Source organism: Gymnodraco acuticeps, unplaced genomic scaffold, assembly GCF_902827175.1.
Source record: "Gymnodraco acuticeps unplaced genomic scaffold, fGymAcu1.1, whole genome shotgun sequence".
In the NCBI taxonomy this organism is placed as follows: domain Eukaryota; kingdom Metazoa; phylum Chordata; class Actinopteri; order Perciformes; family Bathydraconidae; genus Gymnodraco; species Gymnodraco acuticeps.
Window position 1 is genome coordinate 5,516,805 of NW_022989768.1, and position 21,818 is coordinate 5,538,622.

Here is a 21,818-nt window from a genome sequence, read left to right on the forward strand (position 1 = left end):
TCACAGTTTAGGATTCAGATCTGACCCAGACGGGACTTTAGGTCATAAATAAAGTACTTAAACAAAGACAATAATGAATATATTGAATTTGATGTAATTAAGATCACATTGTGATGTTGTTTTTTCTATCATTGTTTTTTGTTTTTAAACTAAATGTGTGTTGTGTTTTTCTTTTTTGTCGATGTGAGTGATTTTTTAAAATAATAATCTAAATTATTTGTCACTTCTATCCCTAATTTTGGAGGAGCCAAAATAAGTCAAAGCTATCAGTGGGAGAAGAGATTTCATTTATATATCATTACGACAGGAAACATATGTACATATCAAACCGCAGCTTCAATTGTCAACATACATACTTAATACATTTATTTATTATAGCACCTGTATAGCACTTGTTAATCTCTTATACCAAAGACTAAACACTTCATGAAATGCGGAAGACAAAAAGCTAAATATTAGAGACACTAATTTCTGAACTACACTTGAGTTAAGGGGAAGGAAATAAAGTCCTTTTCATCAATAAGAGAAGCAGAGTGAAGAAGGATAAGACGATGTGAAAAACAACTTGACCATCTCGTATTCAGACCTTGGGTTGCATTTCTTTTATCTTTCTGTAGGCCTATATACTTTTTAGCAATTAATGAAAATATTATTTTCTCCGGTGTTTGTTGTTTGACTACTTCTTTGATCGCCAATTGCAGCCCATGGCAAAAGTACAAAGATGCTGCTTTTTGCATAATGTGAATTTAATGTTGCTTTTTTAAATGAACTGCATGCAGCGTGTACTGCTTTCTTTTACACTTATCTTTCTCCACTGATATAAGTCATTGAATGGGCTTTCATAGTGTACCGTGAGTCATTGAATATAATAACAATAACGTCATTAATAATGTTGAATATACAATAACATACATCAGTGTTCTGTGAACAATGATATAGTGGCTTAAAACAGATTCTATGACAAAAAAAGCACCAATGGCAAAATCTTGCAACGCTTCTACATTTTATTTTTTACAAATTCGCTGAAATAAATAAAAAACCCTTTGGCTTGATATAGCCAACCTCTACAACCAGTTTTTTTTCTCTGTGCACCCTCGACATAACATCTGCCCACCATTCACATGACTTTAACCTCTGTGTGTTATCACCATAGACTGTATATATAAATGGACGTAGTGTCCGTGACGTCACCCATAGGATTCTGCAGAGTTGCCGTGAAGCCGTTAGTAGGCGGAGTCGGCCACTAACGGCTTGACAGCAACGTCAGAGTCTAATCCCGACTGCTCCAAATAAGGGCAAAGAGGCGGAGCCGAGGCGGGACCTGCTGCCTCCGAACTGGAAGTAAACAGAGCTAGCTCAGGCTAAGAAGCTAAGCTAACATGAAATACATGCATACCAAGTTACTGCTAACAGTGTAGTTCCCCTATATAAACGTTACATTCATAATCAAATGAGACAATCTGCAAGAGAATTAGCTATGTTTTATTATTCTTAATGCTTGTCATTCACACGTTGAGAAAAGACGGACTCCACCGCCCGGACCTAACGGAGCCGCAGTGGGCTAGCTCCGGGACGCCGGCTGGAGCTAGCCCCCTGCGGCTCCGTTAGCTCCAGCGGCCACCACTGGGATAATTGGGTCCCCTATTAACACTTGCTCCCGTTTAGCATTATGGGCGTCATAGCCATAGACTATAAAAGTCTTATCCAAGGCTGAATCATAAACTAAAATGTATATGTATGCATAAAGGGTTACGTCCTTAGCTGGCTAATAAGTAACAAGCTAAGCTACCAAGCACACAAACAACTGCGAACGGGGTTAACATGTATAATATTATCATTTTAGACTTCTTGGAAGTTCTGTTAGTACATTCAAGCGCACAGCACGACATTTTAATTGTCTGGTATTTGTAACAATATTCTCTAAAAGGCACAATCACCACGAACACGGCTAAAGCTAAAGGGTCAAGTACAGTGCTATGACTAACTAACGTTGTCGCCTCTATGGTTGTAGCCTAGCAGAGTGGACAAGTTGCTGTTAGCTGACAGTGAGGCATGTACGTGTCCATCAACGTGACCACGCCCTAATTTATGCAAAAACGTTAAGACCTAATATAAATAAAAGGGTCGTGTTAGAAAACAATTCACTCACAGATTCATAATCATGAAGGTGGAATCTAACTATATCGATAATAATATTTATTGCATCCATGGGTAGAAACATTTTTTTTCTGCTGTAAAGTTGGGCATTTTAACATGGGGGTCTATGGAAATTGCTCCTTTCTGCAGCCAGTCCCTAGCGGCCCATGTATGAACTGCAGTGTGTGGCACTTCCGTATTGGCTTCCCGGCTGTTCCCCAGAGTTTGCCGCTTGGTTATCACCCTAACCTCCCACACCCAGGACACAGTAATTGTGTTGCCATGGAAACAGAGGAGAAGACCTAAATTGTGAGCTGCTGAGAATCCATCCCATCTCGTTAGACGATGCTGCTGCCGCTGCTTCCGACACATGGTGAAGATCATCGCTAATAAATGAACCCAATCTACATTATGTATATGATCCAATCTACTGTAAGGGTTTACGTCACAGTGCAGGTAGGCCTATCACAGCCGGGAAGAAAAAAAAATTACAATTGAAAACACTCCACACTACAAGGTGTTGTAATTGCCTTTAAGTGTGTTAAATTATTCAGAGCAAATACATTTCAGCACTGAGACCTGCACTAGAAATGGAGCTGGGACCAAAACAGGGATGGAGCTAAAATGACATCAAAGCACAAAAAACCACTGAGGAAACACTGTCAGCACCGAGGGTTAAAAGTGACTAATACATGTCTAAAAATAGATTTGCATGAAGATACAACCGCACTAAATGCTTTTCTGGCACAAGTATAGTGAGCGCATCAGAAGAATAGTATTGTAGCCTATATGAAGAGAAATCACTGTAGATATGAGCCACTGCGCTGTCAGCTGGTCTGATTGGATCAATGAACTTAATTCCGCCGCTTTGTTAAGCAAACATCGCAAGACGGGTAAAGTGCTTAATGTTATTTATTCAATATTGACAACTACCTACGTGGTGGTGAGAAAAACATTTTTTTAATACACTGTAAACAAACGTGAAGAAAAAAGAGCATGAAGGTGAAAACAATAGGTCACCAGCTTTAGCACGTTAAATCAATACTATAGAACAGGGTGGGGCTGAGCGTGTGGCCGTGTGAGCAAAACAACGCTGCTCCTTTCCTTCTATCCATCTTCCCATCATTCTGTTGTCTTTTCATTTTCCACCCTTGGGTCTTCTCTCATGCTATCCCTCGCCCTCCAGTAATTCCTCCATGCCTCCTCTCTGTCGCCGTTTAAGAAGTGCTGACCTGCAGACTGCCTTATGCGACCAATCGATATCACGCAGAGGTAGTGGCGAGCCGTGACTTTTATACCTAGGCCCTCTGACCCCACTTCCCTCGAGAAAAAAAAGAAGAGATATTACGTCACAGCGTATACTTCAGCGGAATATCAAAACAGCGGTCCGGGGTGCAAAACGCATCAATGACAGCGACCCTCTACCACACAAAACAACATATAAACACTTATCATGACAGGGCACCCACAGCCAAGTAACAATTACAAATGAATTAAGTCGGCACTCGGCACGGAAAAAATGACTTAGGCCTACCTTTGATGATCAAATCACTTAAACACAAAGTCCATCCTCCTGTCCTTTTGGATGAAGCACTTGCGGGTCATTCAGCTGATCCTTTGCCACTCCAGTGTATCATTGGAACTCAATCTTGAAAATGACTCGGTTAATAATTTCGCAACGATGTCCTCACTATCACTGAAGTGAGCCATCATGAACGAACTTATGCTAATTATAAATCTATCGATCATAAATCTATCGATCTATCAAAAATAATAAAAGTAGGGTAGACATGTGGATATTATCCGGCTGAACAAAACGTGCATTTATCTAACAGGTTCGTTTTCCACAGACCTTATTTCGAGCTATTTTCCAAAATCCTATGGAGAAATCCCATTGCTCTTTTGTCGAGGGAATCCGAGCGAAGCTTACTTCCGGGTTTTAGGACGCGTCACTGCAGCACTTGCATAGACCTCACAGTGGGCGGAACTTGTCATAAAGTCCGCGAAAATAAAGCCCGCCCATTTAGAGGGAAGATATGATTGGTCAATTGTACTGTCATTTGACATTACTCTCTCATTGAGTTACTATAGCGGGCCCTCTGTGAATGTAGAGAGGGACCAACAAGCTCTCCCGTCTTCACATAACTCGCAGAGACGGCATTTAACCCTTCACATTCCAACAGAAACTGAACAGGCAGATTCGAAGGATTTATTTCTTTGGAAATATTATTTTAAATACAATTAAATCAAGTTATTTTGGTAAAACTAATGAAATATGTAACAACAACAAAATATTTTAAAAAAAACTTTTTTTTTGTAATGTTTTCAAATATTATTTCTTAGAATATCGTAGGCCCTCACAGAGGGCCTAGAGGGCCCTGACGGCTCGCCACTGCGCAGAGGCGATAAGACCACCGGACATACTAATATGAAGACACACTTCCTGCAATGTATCCAGCCATCTCCTCTGCTAAGATTGACCACACACACACACACACACACACACACACACACACACACACACACACACACACACACACACACACACACACACACACACACACACACACACACACACACACACACATTCTCACTCCTCACCGAGAGTGATTGATATATATAATTTAATCTCATATGACCCTGTGTAAAATAAGGCTTTCTCACTTGCATGCTGTTGCTGTGGGTGTCATAGATCATTGCTTCATCTATCTATAGAGCCAACATTGATCCTGCCTGCCCTTCCTGCCTGACATTACGATGGGCCGCGGGATGAGCTAACGTGAGGGGCAGGGCGCGTGTCATTATGCAGAGGACTGCGTGTCTTTAAACAGCTAATGAATCACTGGGATCAAAATCAAAGCCATATGGAACCCGAGAGCTACAGCCTATGGATTTGCTGCTGATTAATGTTGAATGCAATTAATGAGTGGCTTCATCGGATGTTACAGATAGCAGGTATGAACCTGTACAAGCGATCAATTACTATAAACGCTGGAAAAGCAACAAAAACTGAAAAGTGAGAAGTACACAGAGAGTAAACGTGAGTGAAAACCAACACCTTTACTATATTTAGCTACTTCTAACATTATTTTTTATGTAATAATTGTTTATGTTTTTACCTATGGTTTTTACCAATACAGATTAATCAACATTTGTGTTTCCACCTCTATGTTATCATGCCAGAGTCATTCACTAATGAGCTATTTTTATCCTCAGTCCCTGAGGAAGTTATGACAAGTAGTGGTCTTAAACTATCAATACAATGCTTCAACAAGCATTTCAGTATAATATATTACAATCCAATAAAATATAACACAACAGAATACATAAATGCACAACAAAAGCAGCAGATACTGGATGTATAAACATGTAGCTAATTATCATTGTTATTATATTAGATGATTTAGTCAGTGGAGGATTAAACACTACGATATTTAAATTAGTGAAGCTAGTTTGAACAGCTTATCTGATGATATCAATGTAGTAGTTTATCTGTAACAATGCATTATATTTAAATCATTTTTACACTAAGTTTGGGAGCAAAGCATATAGTAGTTATAGCTGTCAAAATAAATGTAGCGGCTTGAAAAGTAAAAGATGTGTTGGACACATAATAGTAGTATAACATCGAAATATCCAAGTGATAAATATGTACTTTCAAACTGTTCTTAGGAACAGCTGTTGGGTTAACATAAAAAATTACCAATCTTTTTAAATGTTGCATAATCTTATAATTTATTATGCTGAGACAAACCAAATGTCTCCTTCTTTATAACATCATATATAGCATATGTGCAGATTTGTAACACCAAATACCATAACACACCAGTGTTGAACACAAAATAAAAAACATAGAGTGAGAAAAAGAGAGAAGTGTCAGTGAGAATGAAGTGATGTGAAAACATGAATATTCAATTCATATTTAAAGCATACATACTGTATGAAATAGCACATGCCTCTCTAATGTGTCTGTTAGTGCAGAACACATTAATACTCTGCAGCCAAGACACCTGCCTGCTTTAAAGGGTGAGCCTTACAGGAAACAGAAACAAGAATATTCATACCGACTATGTCTGACTATATCAAACGACCTAATGTGACTTCAAAGGAATTCAAATGGGTAACTATCTTCTTCATCCAGTATCTATCATTTTTCAGGGTTTGTAAATGAAAGCCTTATTATCCTCCAAATAAGCTGGTGGCCACATTAATTACAAACGTACACATTCAGCTACTTTTGCCTGATGTCTGTATTTAATTTCCATAATGACGAAGAGTATGATGATCCCAGAAGCTAAGCGCTACTTTAATTTGTTCAGAAAATACCACTGTTACTGTCACACCATTCCCCATGCAAGACACACACATGCACAGTAGAGGCCCATAGCATGCACATGTAACAACAGACGCTTTTCAGTGGCATGTTTCAACTCAGGTAAGATAAATGACTTGTATGTGAAATGCAATTTTGCCCTGTTGTGCCTTGAAAACAAGGGCTGAGATGAATGAGCTATAAGGTGTCTGCGGAGCCTCCTGTCTATCCGGGGGAAATATATTCATCTAATGGGAACATCCTGCACCCTATTGTCAAACCATTCTCTCATCTCTCATAGCGCCATCCATGTCATAACCTCCACTCCTCCCTCGCATTCATCAATCCTGCTCTGAAATCTCTCCTTTCTGCTCTCTCTGTCAGTCGCTGTCTGAGTGTTTTCCTTATTTAGTCTGTACCCAGCAGCTTCAGCAGAGTACATGATGAAGTGTATAACACTACACTCAAAAAGTCTGGAAAAAAGGGCACGACAGATGCCTTTCAAATGAATAAAATAATTGGCTGCTGTTTTTCTACAACAGATTTATAAATATTTGGTATTTCAATATAAGATTCACTGAACAGAAATCATTTCACTATACATGCTATAAACATGTAGCATGCTGTAAAACAGTTCTGCTAAATGCTTACTGTACATGGTGTATTCGAGTAGCCTGTTATGAACCCACCTGTGTACATACTATGCTAAAATATGGGAAATGTGCCAAAATAGCATCCAACATGCGTGATCTGCTTATATGACCGGACTAAACTGGGGCGATAACTCTGTCCAGCTGAGCAGCTGTTTCCAGCAGTGGGGTTAACGTCAGCTGCAGTGAACCACACACCACTCCATCATGGAGATCAGGTATGCAGATTATTGGATATAAAACCAGTCTGACTGAAGTCCTTTGAAGGGAAATTCGGGTAACTTGATTTACTGTTAAAGACAGTTTTAATTATTAGATATGTAACAAATCTAACGTTAGTCTGATATAATTAATATCCTCTAATGAAGCTGCAAGAGGTGCAGGTTTTCTTCTGTATGTAATACTTTAACACTATGATTACTCTGCAATTCTAAATTAAAGTATTGTGGTGTTTACTTGATATGTTTTCGTAACCCTAAATAACTCCTAATTGTGTGCCGTATAGATCATGAAAGTTGTTAAAAAGATTTTCGAATGGAAAGTGTATTATTGGTTAAATGCTTTACATTTGCAAAAATTGACACAGGATTCACTTTACTGTGTTTAACCAAACCTAATCATACAGGTTGCAGATCAGACCATGCTCATCTGATAGATTTTCGGAAAAATAAACCAGGTCTTTAAAGGTACTGACCCTTCTTCGACTTTTTTTGACAGCCTAATTGGAATATTAAAGCCACAGTGCAGCAGGATTTATCGGGAATCAAACCAGAGTGGCGCCTCATGGATTTCTCCAAAACAGTGTGTACTTTCAAGGACTAAAGACTATCAGCTCACACAATACAGCGACACACATACACACACATCGACACACACATCTACCCATTGACATGAGTGTAAGGAATCAATCCCCCACAGTGAAGTAAACATTGGCAGCTTCTTTGCATTGGAAGACAGACAGGAGCCATCGCTTTGTATTGAATAAATAACAGCTGAAATCCCAGGTGAGTTCCACAGATTTCAGATTCTCTTCTCCACGGACTTCACAGGGTTGTTTTTTTCCTCACACAAAAATAGCTGCAAGTGAAAGAAAGAAAACACTACATTATGATGTAGATTATTTCTCCCATCTATTATTCATGCTTCAGACTTAAACTCATGCACATCTTATGATGGTCCACAGAGTTGTAAGAGGAAGGCTAATGTATTTTGCGTAACATGCTTCATGCATCCCATCATGTTGCATAGAGTGAGAGCTCAGTGGGATGAAATGGATGCCGAGGCCTTTTTTTAGTGCATCCTCGATATTCATAATGGAGGAAAGGAGACGCGTAGGCGAGCTTGGTTATATGCAAACTTTTACCTCAGCTGAATATTATAAAGCCTATAACATGACGTGTATGCAATGCACTGAGATTACTGTGAGTGGAAATTTACTCCACAGGTTCTCTTTAGGCTGCGTTTGAAGACTATCCTTGTTGAAGCATTGTCTTTAAAGATAGAACTGTGAAGCATCACTATGACTATTTTTTTAAATCTTTACGGTGATGTCTGAAATACAGCTGAATGCACACTAGGGTTTTTAATGTAATTTGCAGATTAGGAAACGTAAGGCTTGTACCTGAGCAAATAACAGCCTAAAAAACTGTGAGATAAATGTCTGTAATGCAAAACACACCTTGTTTTTACCTATGGTAACACAAGTAATGTGCTATGCAAAAGAGCAAAACAGCTGCAATTGTATTTTAACTTACATAATCAACGGGGTCTTCACAAGTTGTAGGACCAAGTGTTAGTTATTGGTGGTTAATTTCACTAGTGATCATTGTATCGGTTATAAAATGAACTTTATCATATTAAGTTAATGTTAGTCAGAAAAGCAAACGTATTACTAATAATGTTAATGAAGGCCTTGTTTAATTTTCCCAACAGATTCATGTTTGAATACATTGTGAACAGGCTTGTTTCCTTCCTCTACCTACCGAAAAATGTAGACTGCAGCGGCAGCTACAGGTCTGAATTGAATTGACAGAAACAGAAATCACAACATTGTATTAGATATTTTCCATAAATGTTTCAGCCCCTTTTACAGCATTTGCAGGGTTAATAAACAGTAGTTGGACAACACATCTCCCACTCAACTCAAAGTACACCACCACCACTGATATAAGGTCTTGTTTTCGTGAATGTCAAAACAGTAAAGTCACTTCTAACCTTCATGCCTCTACAGTTCCAGTACAACCACTTGATCTTAATTACTTCAACCATGTCTGAAAAGTAAAAAACAACAGCTTGGATTCAGGCCAGAAACTCACTGCCAATAATTGTCGACCAGAGCACTCAAGGATATTTCTAAAAATCAATTAAATACTATTGCCTCCGTTTCAAAATGAGAAAGTAGCAGGAAACTCCATCCCAGCAGTCATTAAAGTGACAAGACTCGATCAACCTCTGTGGTGTGTGTGTGTGTGTGTGTGTGTGTGTGTGTGTGTGTGTGTGTGTGTGTGTGTGTGTGTGTGTGTGTGTGTGTGTGTTTGTGTGGTGTGTTGTGTGTGTGTGTGTGTGTGTGTGTGTGTGTGTGTGTGTGTGTGTGTGTGTGTGTGTGTTGTGTTCTGAATGGATATCTCTCTGCTGTGTCATACCACCCTGCAACTTCATTCAAGCCTCCATCCGTCACCAATTTTGGGTTACCTTGTGTGAACTATATTACTAACGAGTCGCACTCCTGGAGAAGAATAATGACTCCTCACAAAAGCACACCAGGCTGCTCTCAATTAGGGCCAGCCATAACACCCCATGATGAGTTCTCTCTCTCTCTCTCTCACACACACACACACACACACACACACACACACACACACACACACACACACACACACACACACACACACACACACAACACACACACACACAACACACACACACACACACAGTCAACAGGGAGAAGAAGGACAGGGGGCAGACGAGGAAAGATCACAATGTGGACATTTATTAAAGGAGACATCTACAGAGAGTGGAGACAAAGAAAGTAAAAGTGAGGACAGAGAAAGAGAGAGATAGAGAGACATTGAATAGTGATGTTCAGGAGAGATATTTATCTGTATCTGTGTGTCCACTGTGGTCCCATGCCACAAAAAAAAAACAGCCTTACCAAGCATGCATTAGTAGCAGGTTGGCATGCTCTTACATCATAAACCGTTGGTTGCTTTCCCAAAAGTCACATCACTTTCTCTCACACACACACAGACACACGGACACACACACACACATACACACACACACCACACACACACACACACACACACACCCACACACACACACACACACACACACACACACACACACACACACACACACACACACACACACACACACACACCACACACCACACACACACACACACACAGGTACTCACAGAAGCACACACGCACAAGTACGCATGAGTTGAGCGGAGGAAAGAGAGGGCCAAACGCAGTTCTCAGCTCACTGGACAATCCCAGAGATAGGAAGGGTTTTAAGGTCCAAGCAGCTTACCCAATCATTTATCAGATTAATACTATTCATGAGAATAAACCAGTCATAGAGAGAAACATATGGAATGTGTTAAACTGTGCTCATCTGAAAATCAAAGAAATATTGCATAACCAAAGGTCACGCCTGTGTGTTTGTGTGTGCGTATTAGCGCTGCTGCTTGTGTAAATGTTAAATCTGAATTCACCCATAAGCAGAACATATGTTTTTGGATTTCTTGTTATTTTATATGTTCAACAAAACAAAAAATAATAATTACTTTCGACTTGAATTGTTTATGAGAATCAAACAATTGTTTAATTTAATTTGGAGGATTGATAAAAAAATCAGCATACTAATTCATAATCGTTGTTGGCAGCAAGTTCACCCTGTCCATCTATGAGTGTACATGTTGGTGTGATCATGTGATCAGTGGGCCTTACATTGGAGTCGAGCAGATCCATGCTGTCCAGGCTCTTGCTGCGGTGAATGCGGCCTTTGATCCGACGCAGGGAAGGTTTGCCCTGGCTCATGGGCAACGAGAGGGTGGAGATGGCCATAGCACCCCCGCTAGCACCTGTAGGCCCATCTGAACACCCGGGAGCACCTGAGGGGGATGTGTCTTCATCTTGCGGAGTCACCCTGAGAAGAAAAAAAAACCCGACATTAGAAATCATGCAGAAGTTTTGGTCACCAAAGTAATTGAAGACAAGCATATTTGCCCCTGTTCAAAGTCACACACATGCAGTATTGTGAAAACCCCAACAATTTGTCTTTGCAGAACTATAGCTGTGTTTACTAGGTTTCTCTTAATCTTTACCCAATCCCTTACTGAAATCATGTTAGGACAGGAAGTGGACGGTAATCAGTGTGAAGGTAAACTTCTGTTGTTGCAATGTTGAGGTAGAATGAAGGAGTCTGGAACCGTTGTTAGCCAAAAGCACTGAGAGTTTTATTGGAGAAAGTACAGACAATACGGCCGGGAGATCATCTTAGTTTCACACATGTCCAGTGCTCCACCAGCGATCTCTGAACCAAAAGACACAAAACATCTAACCAACACGAGGAGAGGCGGGCTCCCAGAAAGCCCGCGTATACCTAATCAATAGCCGATGCGAGACAATGGTCTGCTTGTCTCAAAGAGATGCTGCCAGGTCAACCCTCCCCCACGGACATAGGAGAAGCGTTTGACCTGTGACCTCAACCTACAGAGGAGTCTCTGACTGACTACAAGCAGATGTTTGCAGTATCACAGACTCTAAGGAACCATAAGAGACTCTATAAACAGATCAGATGAAAATATTCTCTTACAATCAGGGCATTTAAAGCTGCATCAGTGTTGGTTCTAGCTGCAGCAGGAAGCTGTCTGCAGCTGCTTTTAGCTGGTGAGCACGGTAAGTATTTAGCTGCTAAAGGGCCAGATATTTCCCCTAGTAACTGTGTGCATGTAAATGTACTGTGTCACCTAAATTCCCCTTGAAGCATTAAACTGTAACTTTACATTGATACTGTGACATTTCAGTTGAGGCTTTAATTGATAGTTGATTGGGAAGTCTGCGTATGTCTTAAACTCTTGAATGTTTCTGATGATGAATAGCTTGTGGGCTCAACAACTTGACATAACCACATCCATTAAATACCACATGATTCAATGATCAAGCCTTCTCAGAAGAACAATCCACTCTGCCAGCAGGCACTGCAGCATATCTGAGGGATGCCTGGAGGATCTTAGTGACATAACTTCCCTCTTGCTGCCTTTACTTTTTAAAGGAAATCCTCTCCTGTTGGCTGTAGTTGCATTCCAGCAAGTGTGAATAATTGGGCTGAATGTCAGCGGGTAGCTTGCAGATGGAGAGTAAGGAGCATCTACTTGTCTTCCATTATTAAGCCACAGTGAAGCTGATTTGCTTCAAAAGGGGGAAAACATACTCGATTCATCTTTTAGACCATTTTACAAGCAAATGTTCCAAAAGTGTGGTGCTGCCATCTTAAATGTGGCTATATTTATACAAATCGATTATCTTTGGGTTTTTGAGTTTTGGGGAAACGGTGTTGGACATTTTTAGAATTGATGGACATTTGATAGAGAAACCATTAATCACTCAATAGAGTTGCGGCCCTATAGCCAGAAGTGCACTCACAGCTGCATGAAGCTGCTTCAAGAGAAGATGGACAACCTTTTGTGAAGATAAAACTGACTGGCAGCGTGTCTCTCTAGTCATGGAGAGGACTGGTTAAAGGCACAAGATAAAACAGGTGCAGTCAATCACAAGAAGCAACAGCAACGCTACAAAGATAGCAGATCCAGTCACTGTTTACGTCTGGCAGCAGCTGTTTGAAGTCCATTAAGTCACACTCTGATGTTGGCACTTAAGACCAAATAAACAGTCAAATTAGGAAACAAGTCCTAATTAATGAGCATCCATTCATTAGAAATTGCTTCCTAATTTGTCCACTGATACAACGATGTTCTATAAATCCTATAAATCCTTTAAAATGCAATGCTTACATTTCCAAAACATACTGTATACATCATTTGATAATCTTATTGCCTTTCATTCATGACATACTTTGTGGTATAGGGCCTTCATGCTTATACTTTCGTATGGTTCCATAGAATAATGCTGACTGCTCCCAGGTTAATGGTACCTAATGGTAAGTGGTAATTAGTGCCACTGAATCCCTGTCCTCTACTGTGACCTGTGCACAATGTCCACTCCCACGTGTGTATTTACTAACAGCCAGGACACAAAGACTGAATCCCTGTAGCTGTAATCCCAGTGTTGCTTTACAAGGGGATTCCATTTACACCTCCAGCAGCAGCTTATGCAGCTCTGTGGGCTTTAATACTGTTTCTAAGAATGAGGAGTGCTTAGGTAGAGAGTATCTGTGGGGCTCAAGGAGGGGCGAGCCAATCTGTAGCTTGGCTTTCATACAGTCAGGGCCTTCTTTAAACTATTGTGAAAGTTAAAAACAAAACAAGGCTACTTAACAAAAATAAGTTTCCAAAATCAGGCGTCAACTTTTAAATCATTGGTGACCACTCCATTGAAATACTTATTTCAAAATCACTTTTAAAGCAAAGTTGAATTTGAAAACATGTTCGTGCCCATAGTCTTATTTTGATGTGTCATTTCAAGGAAAACAAACAAAGACATGATAGCACATTCTTTTTTTCATTTACTTCTATTTGTCTTTTGTAGATTGCACTATGCAACACAGGCTTGCAGTGTTATCGGAGCCATGCATGAAAATAGAAAGACGGAAACACAGTTTTTGGGTTGTAAAGTCCAAGGGCAGTATAAACATTGCGGCACAAATATTAAAACTTGACAGAACACCAGAAGGAGCTGAAGCATAACTGCTCACTTGCTGCTGGCCTCTGAATGATTTATCATCAGTGATGCTTCAGGATTTGAGTTAGAGCCATGCAGGCCAGTGGATTAAACACAGCCTGTCTGTCTGTGCAGACTGAAGTTAGTTTCACTTCTCACTGCCTCTGGAGGAAGACTAACTCACAAACAGGCTGTAATGCCCTCACAATGTGTACCCAAAGTGACCCCTTCAGTGCAAACAACAGTGTAGGCATTGTACAGCGCAGAAATAAAGAATTAAATAGAAAAATTAAGCAGTGACTTCATTAAGTTTATGAATATTTTATGAGGTTTTGCCTAAAATAGAGAATCTGCCTCCTGCCCTGGATTTTAGAGGTCATTAGTAGAGAAGATTACCTCATCCCAGCAGTGTGTGCATGCTCAGACCTAGTTGTAGAAAAACATTAATTACTTAATTCACTGCTGATAATGTATTCGAGTATAAGTATGTTCCTCCATTAGAATATTGTTACACTAAAAATATCATTAATTACAGACATAAAATGAATGCAATTATGATCTTGAGTTATATTTCACAGCACTACAGCCTCAACTCACTACAAACACATAATGGAGTGGTGGCAGGGATGACGTATTTACCCGGAAATAAGCTGCGCATGGAACAAAAAAAGCAATGGATTTCTCCATAAGATTTGGAAAATAGTTAGGAATAAGGTCTGTGGAAAACGAACCTATTACATAAATGCACGTTTTGTTCAGCCAGATAATATCCACATGTCTACCCTACTTTTCGAATCATAAATCTAATCGCCAGAAGCAAAATTCTAACGTTATGCTATAAACGAACTACAGCAGGGTCGCACGACTTCAACGTCACGTCAACTTAAGATCGATATTCAAAAATACAGATTCAAAATTGTACAAATTGAAGTGTTTGTTTGAACAGTTTGCAGGAGGGCAGGGGTACTTGCTTTCAAGCAGAACAGGGAAAACAAACTTAGCGGGAGTGTTTACGTGTTCGGCATAATGACGTACAACGGCCTCGACAACTTCTGTAGTCCTATTCAGCCACTTGTTAACAACCATCGTTTTTCAGATACGTAAACTCTTCAGAAATCACCAGTGGGGTCACTGCTGATGTATTTAATGTCATAGAAACAAAACGTGATCCATCTCTTACACTTGTGTCAAACACAGACCTTATTTGGAGCTATTTTCCAAAATCCTATGGAGAAATCCCATTGGCTCTGAGACGAGGGAACCGGTAGTGGTAAAACTCCACTTCCGGGTTTTAGGACTTGTTCCTGCACCACTCTATTACAAGTTCAACTTAAGCCTTGCAAACAGCACTGACAAAACAGTCTTAATACAGCAGCCCGTTTGAAAGGTTTTAATCATGTTACAGACATTTTATCGGCAGTTGCAGTTTGGCCAATTTGTGTAGCTTTGAATTTACATTTTGAATTTGAATACTGAAATGCTCGAAAAAAGCTTCAACAGATTAAAAAAATATCCACGTCAGCTAATAAATAGATAACAATAGTGCAAACTCCATCTTCTGATGAAGATCGTGGCATAGGATTAAAAGCTTCAGAGGAGCCACTAAACGGACCGTCGACATGAAATCCCTTTCTCATCCCTCAGGACAGACATTACACATTTAGTGGAGGTCATGACCTCTTCCATCATCGTAAAACTATACACTTTTTAAAAAAAAAGCTAAATAATATGCTGTATATGTTCAATATTCTGCCATTATGGGAGGACAATTTGCATAAAAATGAATAAATAATAAGACTCACGTGTGTTGAGGATAGAGGTTTTAAAAATATCATATAGAATATATTAAACAAATATTATGGTGTATTTTACAATATGAGCAAATCTATCCTATACAGCAGATTAATATTACTGCAAACCTTCGAATGAAGGTGGTTTCCATTTAAAAAGACCTTGATGTATGATTATTTGGTCAAAATACTGTTTTCTGGCTACTGTTCATATTTCCTATACTATACTCTTTACTACACTCACTAGCTTTTATCAGTCGCCAACTTACAGAAGGGCCGGTTATATTTGTTTAAATGTCAACCATTGTAAATTAAATAAAGAGTATTTAAAGAAATATTATAAAAGTGACGTATGTCTTTTAAGCTTGTAGACACCAGTTTATTAGCCTGCTCCATGGGTGTGGAAGGTGATGGTGGGCCTATAGGGGGCCCCTCCTGTTCCCTCAGAGCTGGGATGTTGTGACAGATCTCCAGATGGAGAGCCCTCTGCAGAACAATTGGTTCTGCTCAGTGTGAGGACTAGAGGGACGATAGGCAGGTATGTCTCATTATCATCCTGACACTTTTACCAAGGCAGAATGCATCCACAGTCTCACTCTCTCACACATCACACACACACACAACAACAACACCACACACACACACACACACACACACACACACACACACACACACACACACACACACACACACACACACACACACACACACACACAACACACACCACACACACACACACACACACCACACACACACCTCCTCCACCCAGGTGGCTTTTTAGTGTCTCTCTAGGGGAGGATTGCTACATTATGTTTTTACTTCTTCTATATCAGCTTTTATTACAGCTGACTGTCCTCTAAACAAACAGAGCTGTGATGGGGGGGGGGGGGGGCTTTAGATCCATGTGATTTTCCTTTGGTCATATCTTCCAGTTCATCAAGTGACAGCGGTGCATCCAAAATAGCTCCACTGACTTCTCATTTTGCTATTTATATACAAGACCTTTTTTTTTAAAAGAGCTTTCGCCCCATCAGTATGTTAATCAGGTTTCTTTCCATTTAAATTCACTCAGTAGATAAAGGGTCTATATTTCAAAGGTAGAACAGAATAAAAGTCAGAGAAAAAAGCCAAAGGTGAAAGAAAAAGGGTCCAGAAAAAACAAAAAGCATAATGCAACAGGACAAAGGACAGAGGGACACTTTTCCAGCGTATGGCTCAGAGGTCATCCTGCCTGCTTCGTAATGCCTGACTGTTCAGCTGGAAGTGATGGCAGCCAATGCACATGCATCATTCTGCTCACGGGCTCCCCCCCTACTTCAGGGGACAAGTGGTGACAAGAGGTGCATGACACATCCTGCTTTATCAAGATAACCTCAGTGACCCTCCCTAACAGAATAATGAAACAGATGACGAATATGTTGGGGGTCGGCTAATAACATCCTTGAAAAAGTCTGATGAAGGAACAAGGAAAACAAGGAAACTAAATTAAGCTTGTTATTTACTGGTTGGGGTCTGTAAGCTGTTTGAAAGCCACCTGGGCAGACGAGGATGCGACTGGAAGTCTGCGCCAAGATCAAGACTGTGATCGGGCCAGACAGGCTGACAGATGGGAAGACCAGATTAGGCATATAGACAATGTATCAAACAAGGCGGGACAACGCTCATGTCCGAGCGCTGTCCGACCCGCCCGTGGAGAGGAGGGTAACAGGCAGGTCAAGTGTGAATAACAGACACAAACTCAACCTTAGGGCACAATAAGACTCAATGTATGGGCAAGATGTCTGCTGTGAAGATATGTTGTGCTAAATTGTGGAGAGTAGCTGGCACTGAAAATGCTGCACTACCTACGGTAATAAGATAAGATAAGATAAGAGGTTTATTGATCCCAAATTGGGAAATGTTTGCGTTGCAGCAGCATAAAAAACTAAACAGGGCATTGCACATAAATTAAACATCTCAAAATAGATTAAAACAGAATTGAAAAGTAGATAATATAAAGTAGACTGTAAAGATACAAATCTATAAACTCCGATAAAAAAACACGATTGAAGGGAAAAAGTATACCTCGTACAACGTCCTATAACCACCTTTAGTTTTATGCATTTTGTTTGGGAATTGAAGGATTATGGTCCAATATCACCAGGGGCAAGATATCTAAACAAATGCAGGAAGAGGTGTCAGTAGTAATGGACTTAATTAGACATTAGTGTGGCTCCATTTGTTGAAATGGTTGTAGAAAACTCTCTCTTGCTGGCAGAAACTAGTACTTGAGGATATGGTTGGAACTTTTCAAGACAAGAAATTACTGCATGGTTTTCTTCCTGCTCAAAATATCCATGTTGGCATACTTTTGTTTTATTAGGGTTTGAGATTGCTACATAGCAATACATTTGGTACCTAAATGAAATACTACATGGAAGATGGAACACTAATATCACGTCATTTCGAACATTAACTCATGGTCAGGATTAAAACCTGATTTGAATTTACTAGGCTTAGATTTTTAGGTATAACTGATCCCTGTGCAGTTAGCAACACTGTGTATTTATACATTATTTTAAAGATAAGTTGTTTACAATCTAATAGGAATAGAGCACATATAAATGAAAAGGGGATAATCACTAAGGCTGCATTAGTGGCCAAATACTTACAATATCAGACATTTCTAGAGTTTCAAACCATCTATATTACACTACAGTATATTACATCATATTAAGAAACATGCCTTAATTACGCGACATTAGAAAATATGAATGTTTTCGGGACATAAATCGGCCGAGCAAAGGCAAAGTAGGATGCAAATAAACTGAGATCTCTTTCAGATAAAAGTAGATCTCCTCTGCTGTGTCCTTCTCTATTTGTGGGGCAGCAGTGATGGATTCAGTCTTGTCAGCCCTTTGTGAGCCGGCATGACAGTCGGGAGTCACCAGAGGCCGGAACGTGTGACTCACAGACTCTAAAAGTCATTGCTGCTTGGTGTCTGACTCTGACTGGAGACAATCTGTACCATCACTGCTGCCAACTGGCTCGTTAGGCAGCCATAATTACCAGACCCTTCGTTAGCCTCACTCTTACATTAATCCAGACCTGCACTGTGGACTCCAGAAGATGCAGCTGCAGCATCAAAGTCACTTCCCTCTTCCTCCCCTTCCCCGATCCGTAACAGGAAGGTACAGAGAGTTTGGCTTCCGCACCTTATCCACCAAATATACCTCAATATCAATATATATATCAGAAAAACATTAATGTAGTTTGGTTAACGTGCCTGTTTAAACTAAACTTAGCAACATTTCAATTTTTAATCATGACATTTCGGTTAATGAAGAAAGTAAACACACTGTTTCTATGACACCACTTTGCTGTATCACACGTGTCTGATACATTAAGAGTAGTCTACATTTTGGTACATGAAAAACAAAACCATTAAATGGTGACAATTTGCAACCCAAAAACATTGTCAGTGTGTTTGGGAAGCTTTTCTGTTGTTGGTGTTGTTGCTTTCCATCTGCCTAATCATGATGACTAACATGTTGATGTTTAATCGTGTCAGTTTAAACGTTCTAACTTTTTTTGTGTCGTTATGTACCAGTCTGCTTAACCCAGAAACAACAAACACACAGACTCACATTGGAACAGACACCCAAAGGTCTACAATCACACACACCAAGAAACACGTCAACACACACCCACAGTATGGTCAGGGAGCGGGTGGGGGTAAGGGAGTGAGCCACGAGTCAATAAACCCTGTGTAATCTGTTCCCTTTAGTGGCATAAACCATCTGAGAGGAGATTACAACCGTTCTGCCAAAGTTAGAACATGCGAGTTCCTAATGGACAGAAACACTGAATACAAAAACAGACACGTGTGTGCACCTAAGCATATACTCTAAAAAGAACTTGGAGAGGCACAGCAGTGGGTTCAAAAGGCTGTAATGAAGTCAGGACTTGTGTTTTTAGGATCAGACTTCATGACCTCTGATGCAAAAAGGCTTGTTTTACTTCAGGGTAAGCGAGACAGAGAGATTACTCAGAGTAAAAGAGAAAAAAGACTGTATTTCTGCATCTTTTTGAGAAATGTACTGATTATCATGACAGGCCCACCCTGGACTCGGGCTCCTGCTGAGGGTAACTAATGTGCGGCATTGTCACTTTGTGTGAGGTCACGCATCATGGCCTCCATGGCTGGAACTGGAGGAGAGGAGGGGGGCGGGACAGGAGTTGTTGAATGTGTAAGTTCTTCTGAAGAGCTGCGAGGGTGGACGTGTGGACAGGCAAATCATAGGGCAGAAGGGCAGCTGCTGTGTGTGTGTGTGTGTGTGTGTTTGTGTGTATGTGTGTGTGTTTGTTGGGCGGGAGAAGAGACGCTGACTTTATGCATCATTAAGCAGGTGGACTGAGAACACCAGGCAGAGATGTCGTGGTGGAGTGTCACACGCAGCAGAGGAGACATCTGGCACACAATACAGCACATACACCCACTCGTTAGGAAGAGCAGGGACCGGTTTAAGCACAGGTCATCAGGCTAATTATTATAAATGGATCATCTCAAACGTATTACACTGCTGTGGCTATTAAAGACCACTGTGTTTTTTAAAAAATATAATAAGAATGTTTTATGCAGTGAGTCATATTTTGTTATTCAATGCCTTCAGTTGAAGTCTTGTAGAGCTGCGACTATTCGACAGAATCGACAAAATGATGCTCACTATCTTTTGATAACCAATTAACCATTTCAATTGTTAATGCAAAAATAGCAGTTAGTAGTTTTCACTATCTCAAATATTAGTATGTCCTGTTTCTGTTTGTTTTGTACCATATTAGCCTTTGGGATTTTGACTTTTAAGAAATGTTAAGAAATGTTGGATTTTCAGAAACTGTGAGGAACATTTTTCAAAGGTTTCTGAAATGTTATAGGCCCATTTATTGATCAATTTAGAAAATATTCTGCAAAAATCCACCTAAGAAAATGGATCAATATGGCATATGTCATAAACCACTTAAAAATCTCTGAGTGAGCACACTTTATACACAATGATCTACCAATATATATATTTAAAATATTATTTAGATGTCATTATAATTGCCCCAGGAAAATTATACAGTAGCACCACCAATGGTAAATGCAGTCAGATGTACTAGAGTTACTGTTCTATAAAAAGCACCTATATGCTACATGTAATGACATCTCGAACGCAGATCAACTAATTATCACTGGACATACATCATTGCCTATAAATAGAATGCAAAGTACAACAATTGAGCATTTCAGCTGCAATTTCTCATTCAGTGAAATATTTACAACATTGTGAATGCACTGCTCTTTTAACATGATGGATGGATGGATGGGAGTAGATTTTTAATCAAGGAGGTCAGGTGTTTAGGAACATCATTAAACCATCTGGTGTGGCAATCTCCTTCTCATCTAAAATGAGCGATGTTGCCCTTCTGTCGCTTTGTTTGGTTGAAGGAATGACAAAGCGGCCTCCCTTTGTGTTTTCACTCGCTTCTAAAAGACATAACCTGAGCGTACCTGTTAAATCTTCTGGCATTCTTCGCTGTGACTCGAATCAAAGCCAAAGCTCTCGCTGTGTCATTGATTTAAACAGTATTTATTCATGCGTCATCTATTTATTCATGCGTCATCTCCTTTATCACAACTCTCGACTCAACCCTTACAAATTAATTAGCTGAGAAAGTACCACAAGTAAGTGAGATTAAACTGCACTTGAACCCAGTTTAATTCAACACCTCTTGAGATCATGAACTCAGACCCTGTTTACACCTGGCATCAACACGCTGTTGTGATCTGATTACAGGTGGAACCGCTCTTAGTACGTCAGATCACACCTGGCATTAGGATGCGTCCTCACATCAGTGCCAGTGATCACGTAGTGATCACAACACGTCATTTTGGTTTGCAACTGTCGAGGCAATAGTGCACTTCCCGTCCCTGGTCTGCCGGAGATCAAAGTGGAAGAAAAATGTGGCTTTTTTTCTTTTCTTATTGTAATCAGTGATACAGTATGAATGACTATGGTTTTTATTTTGAAAGGTAAGGAAGGAGGATGTTGTTTGCAGTTTGAAT

General features: G+C 40.0%; 1 protein-coding gene across 1 annotated transcript in view; it reads right to left on the bottom strand.

Annotated features, from left to right (window-relative positions):
* tjp1a (tight junction protein 1a) overlaps positions 1 to 21,818 on the bottom strand; it is a 102,011-nt gene that overhangs the window by 76,189 nt on the left and 4,004 nt on the right. Inside the window, 1 exon segment of the mRNA XM_034217388.1 lies at positions 11,052 to 11,250. Within this exon segment, the coding sequence (XP_034073279.1) occupies positions 11,052 to 11,250 (199 nt within the window).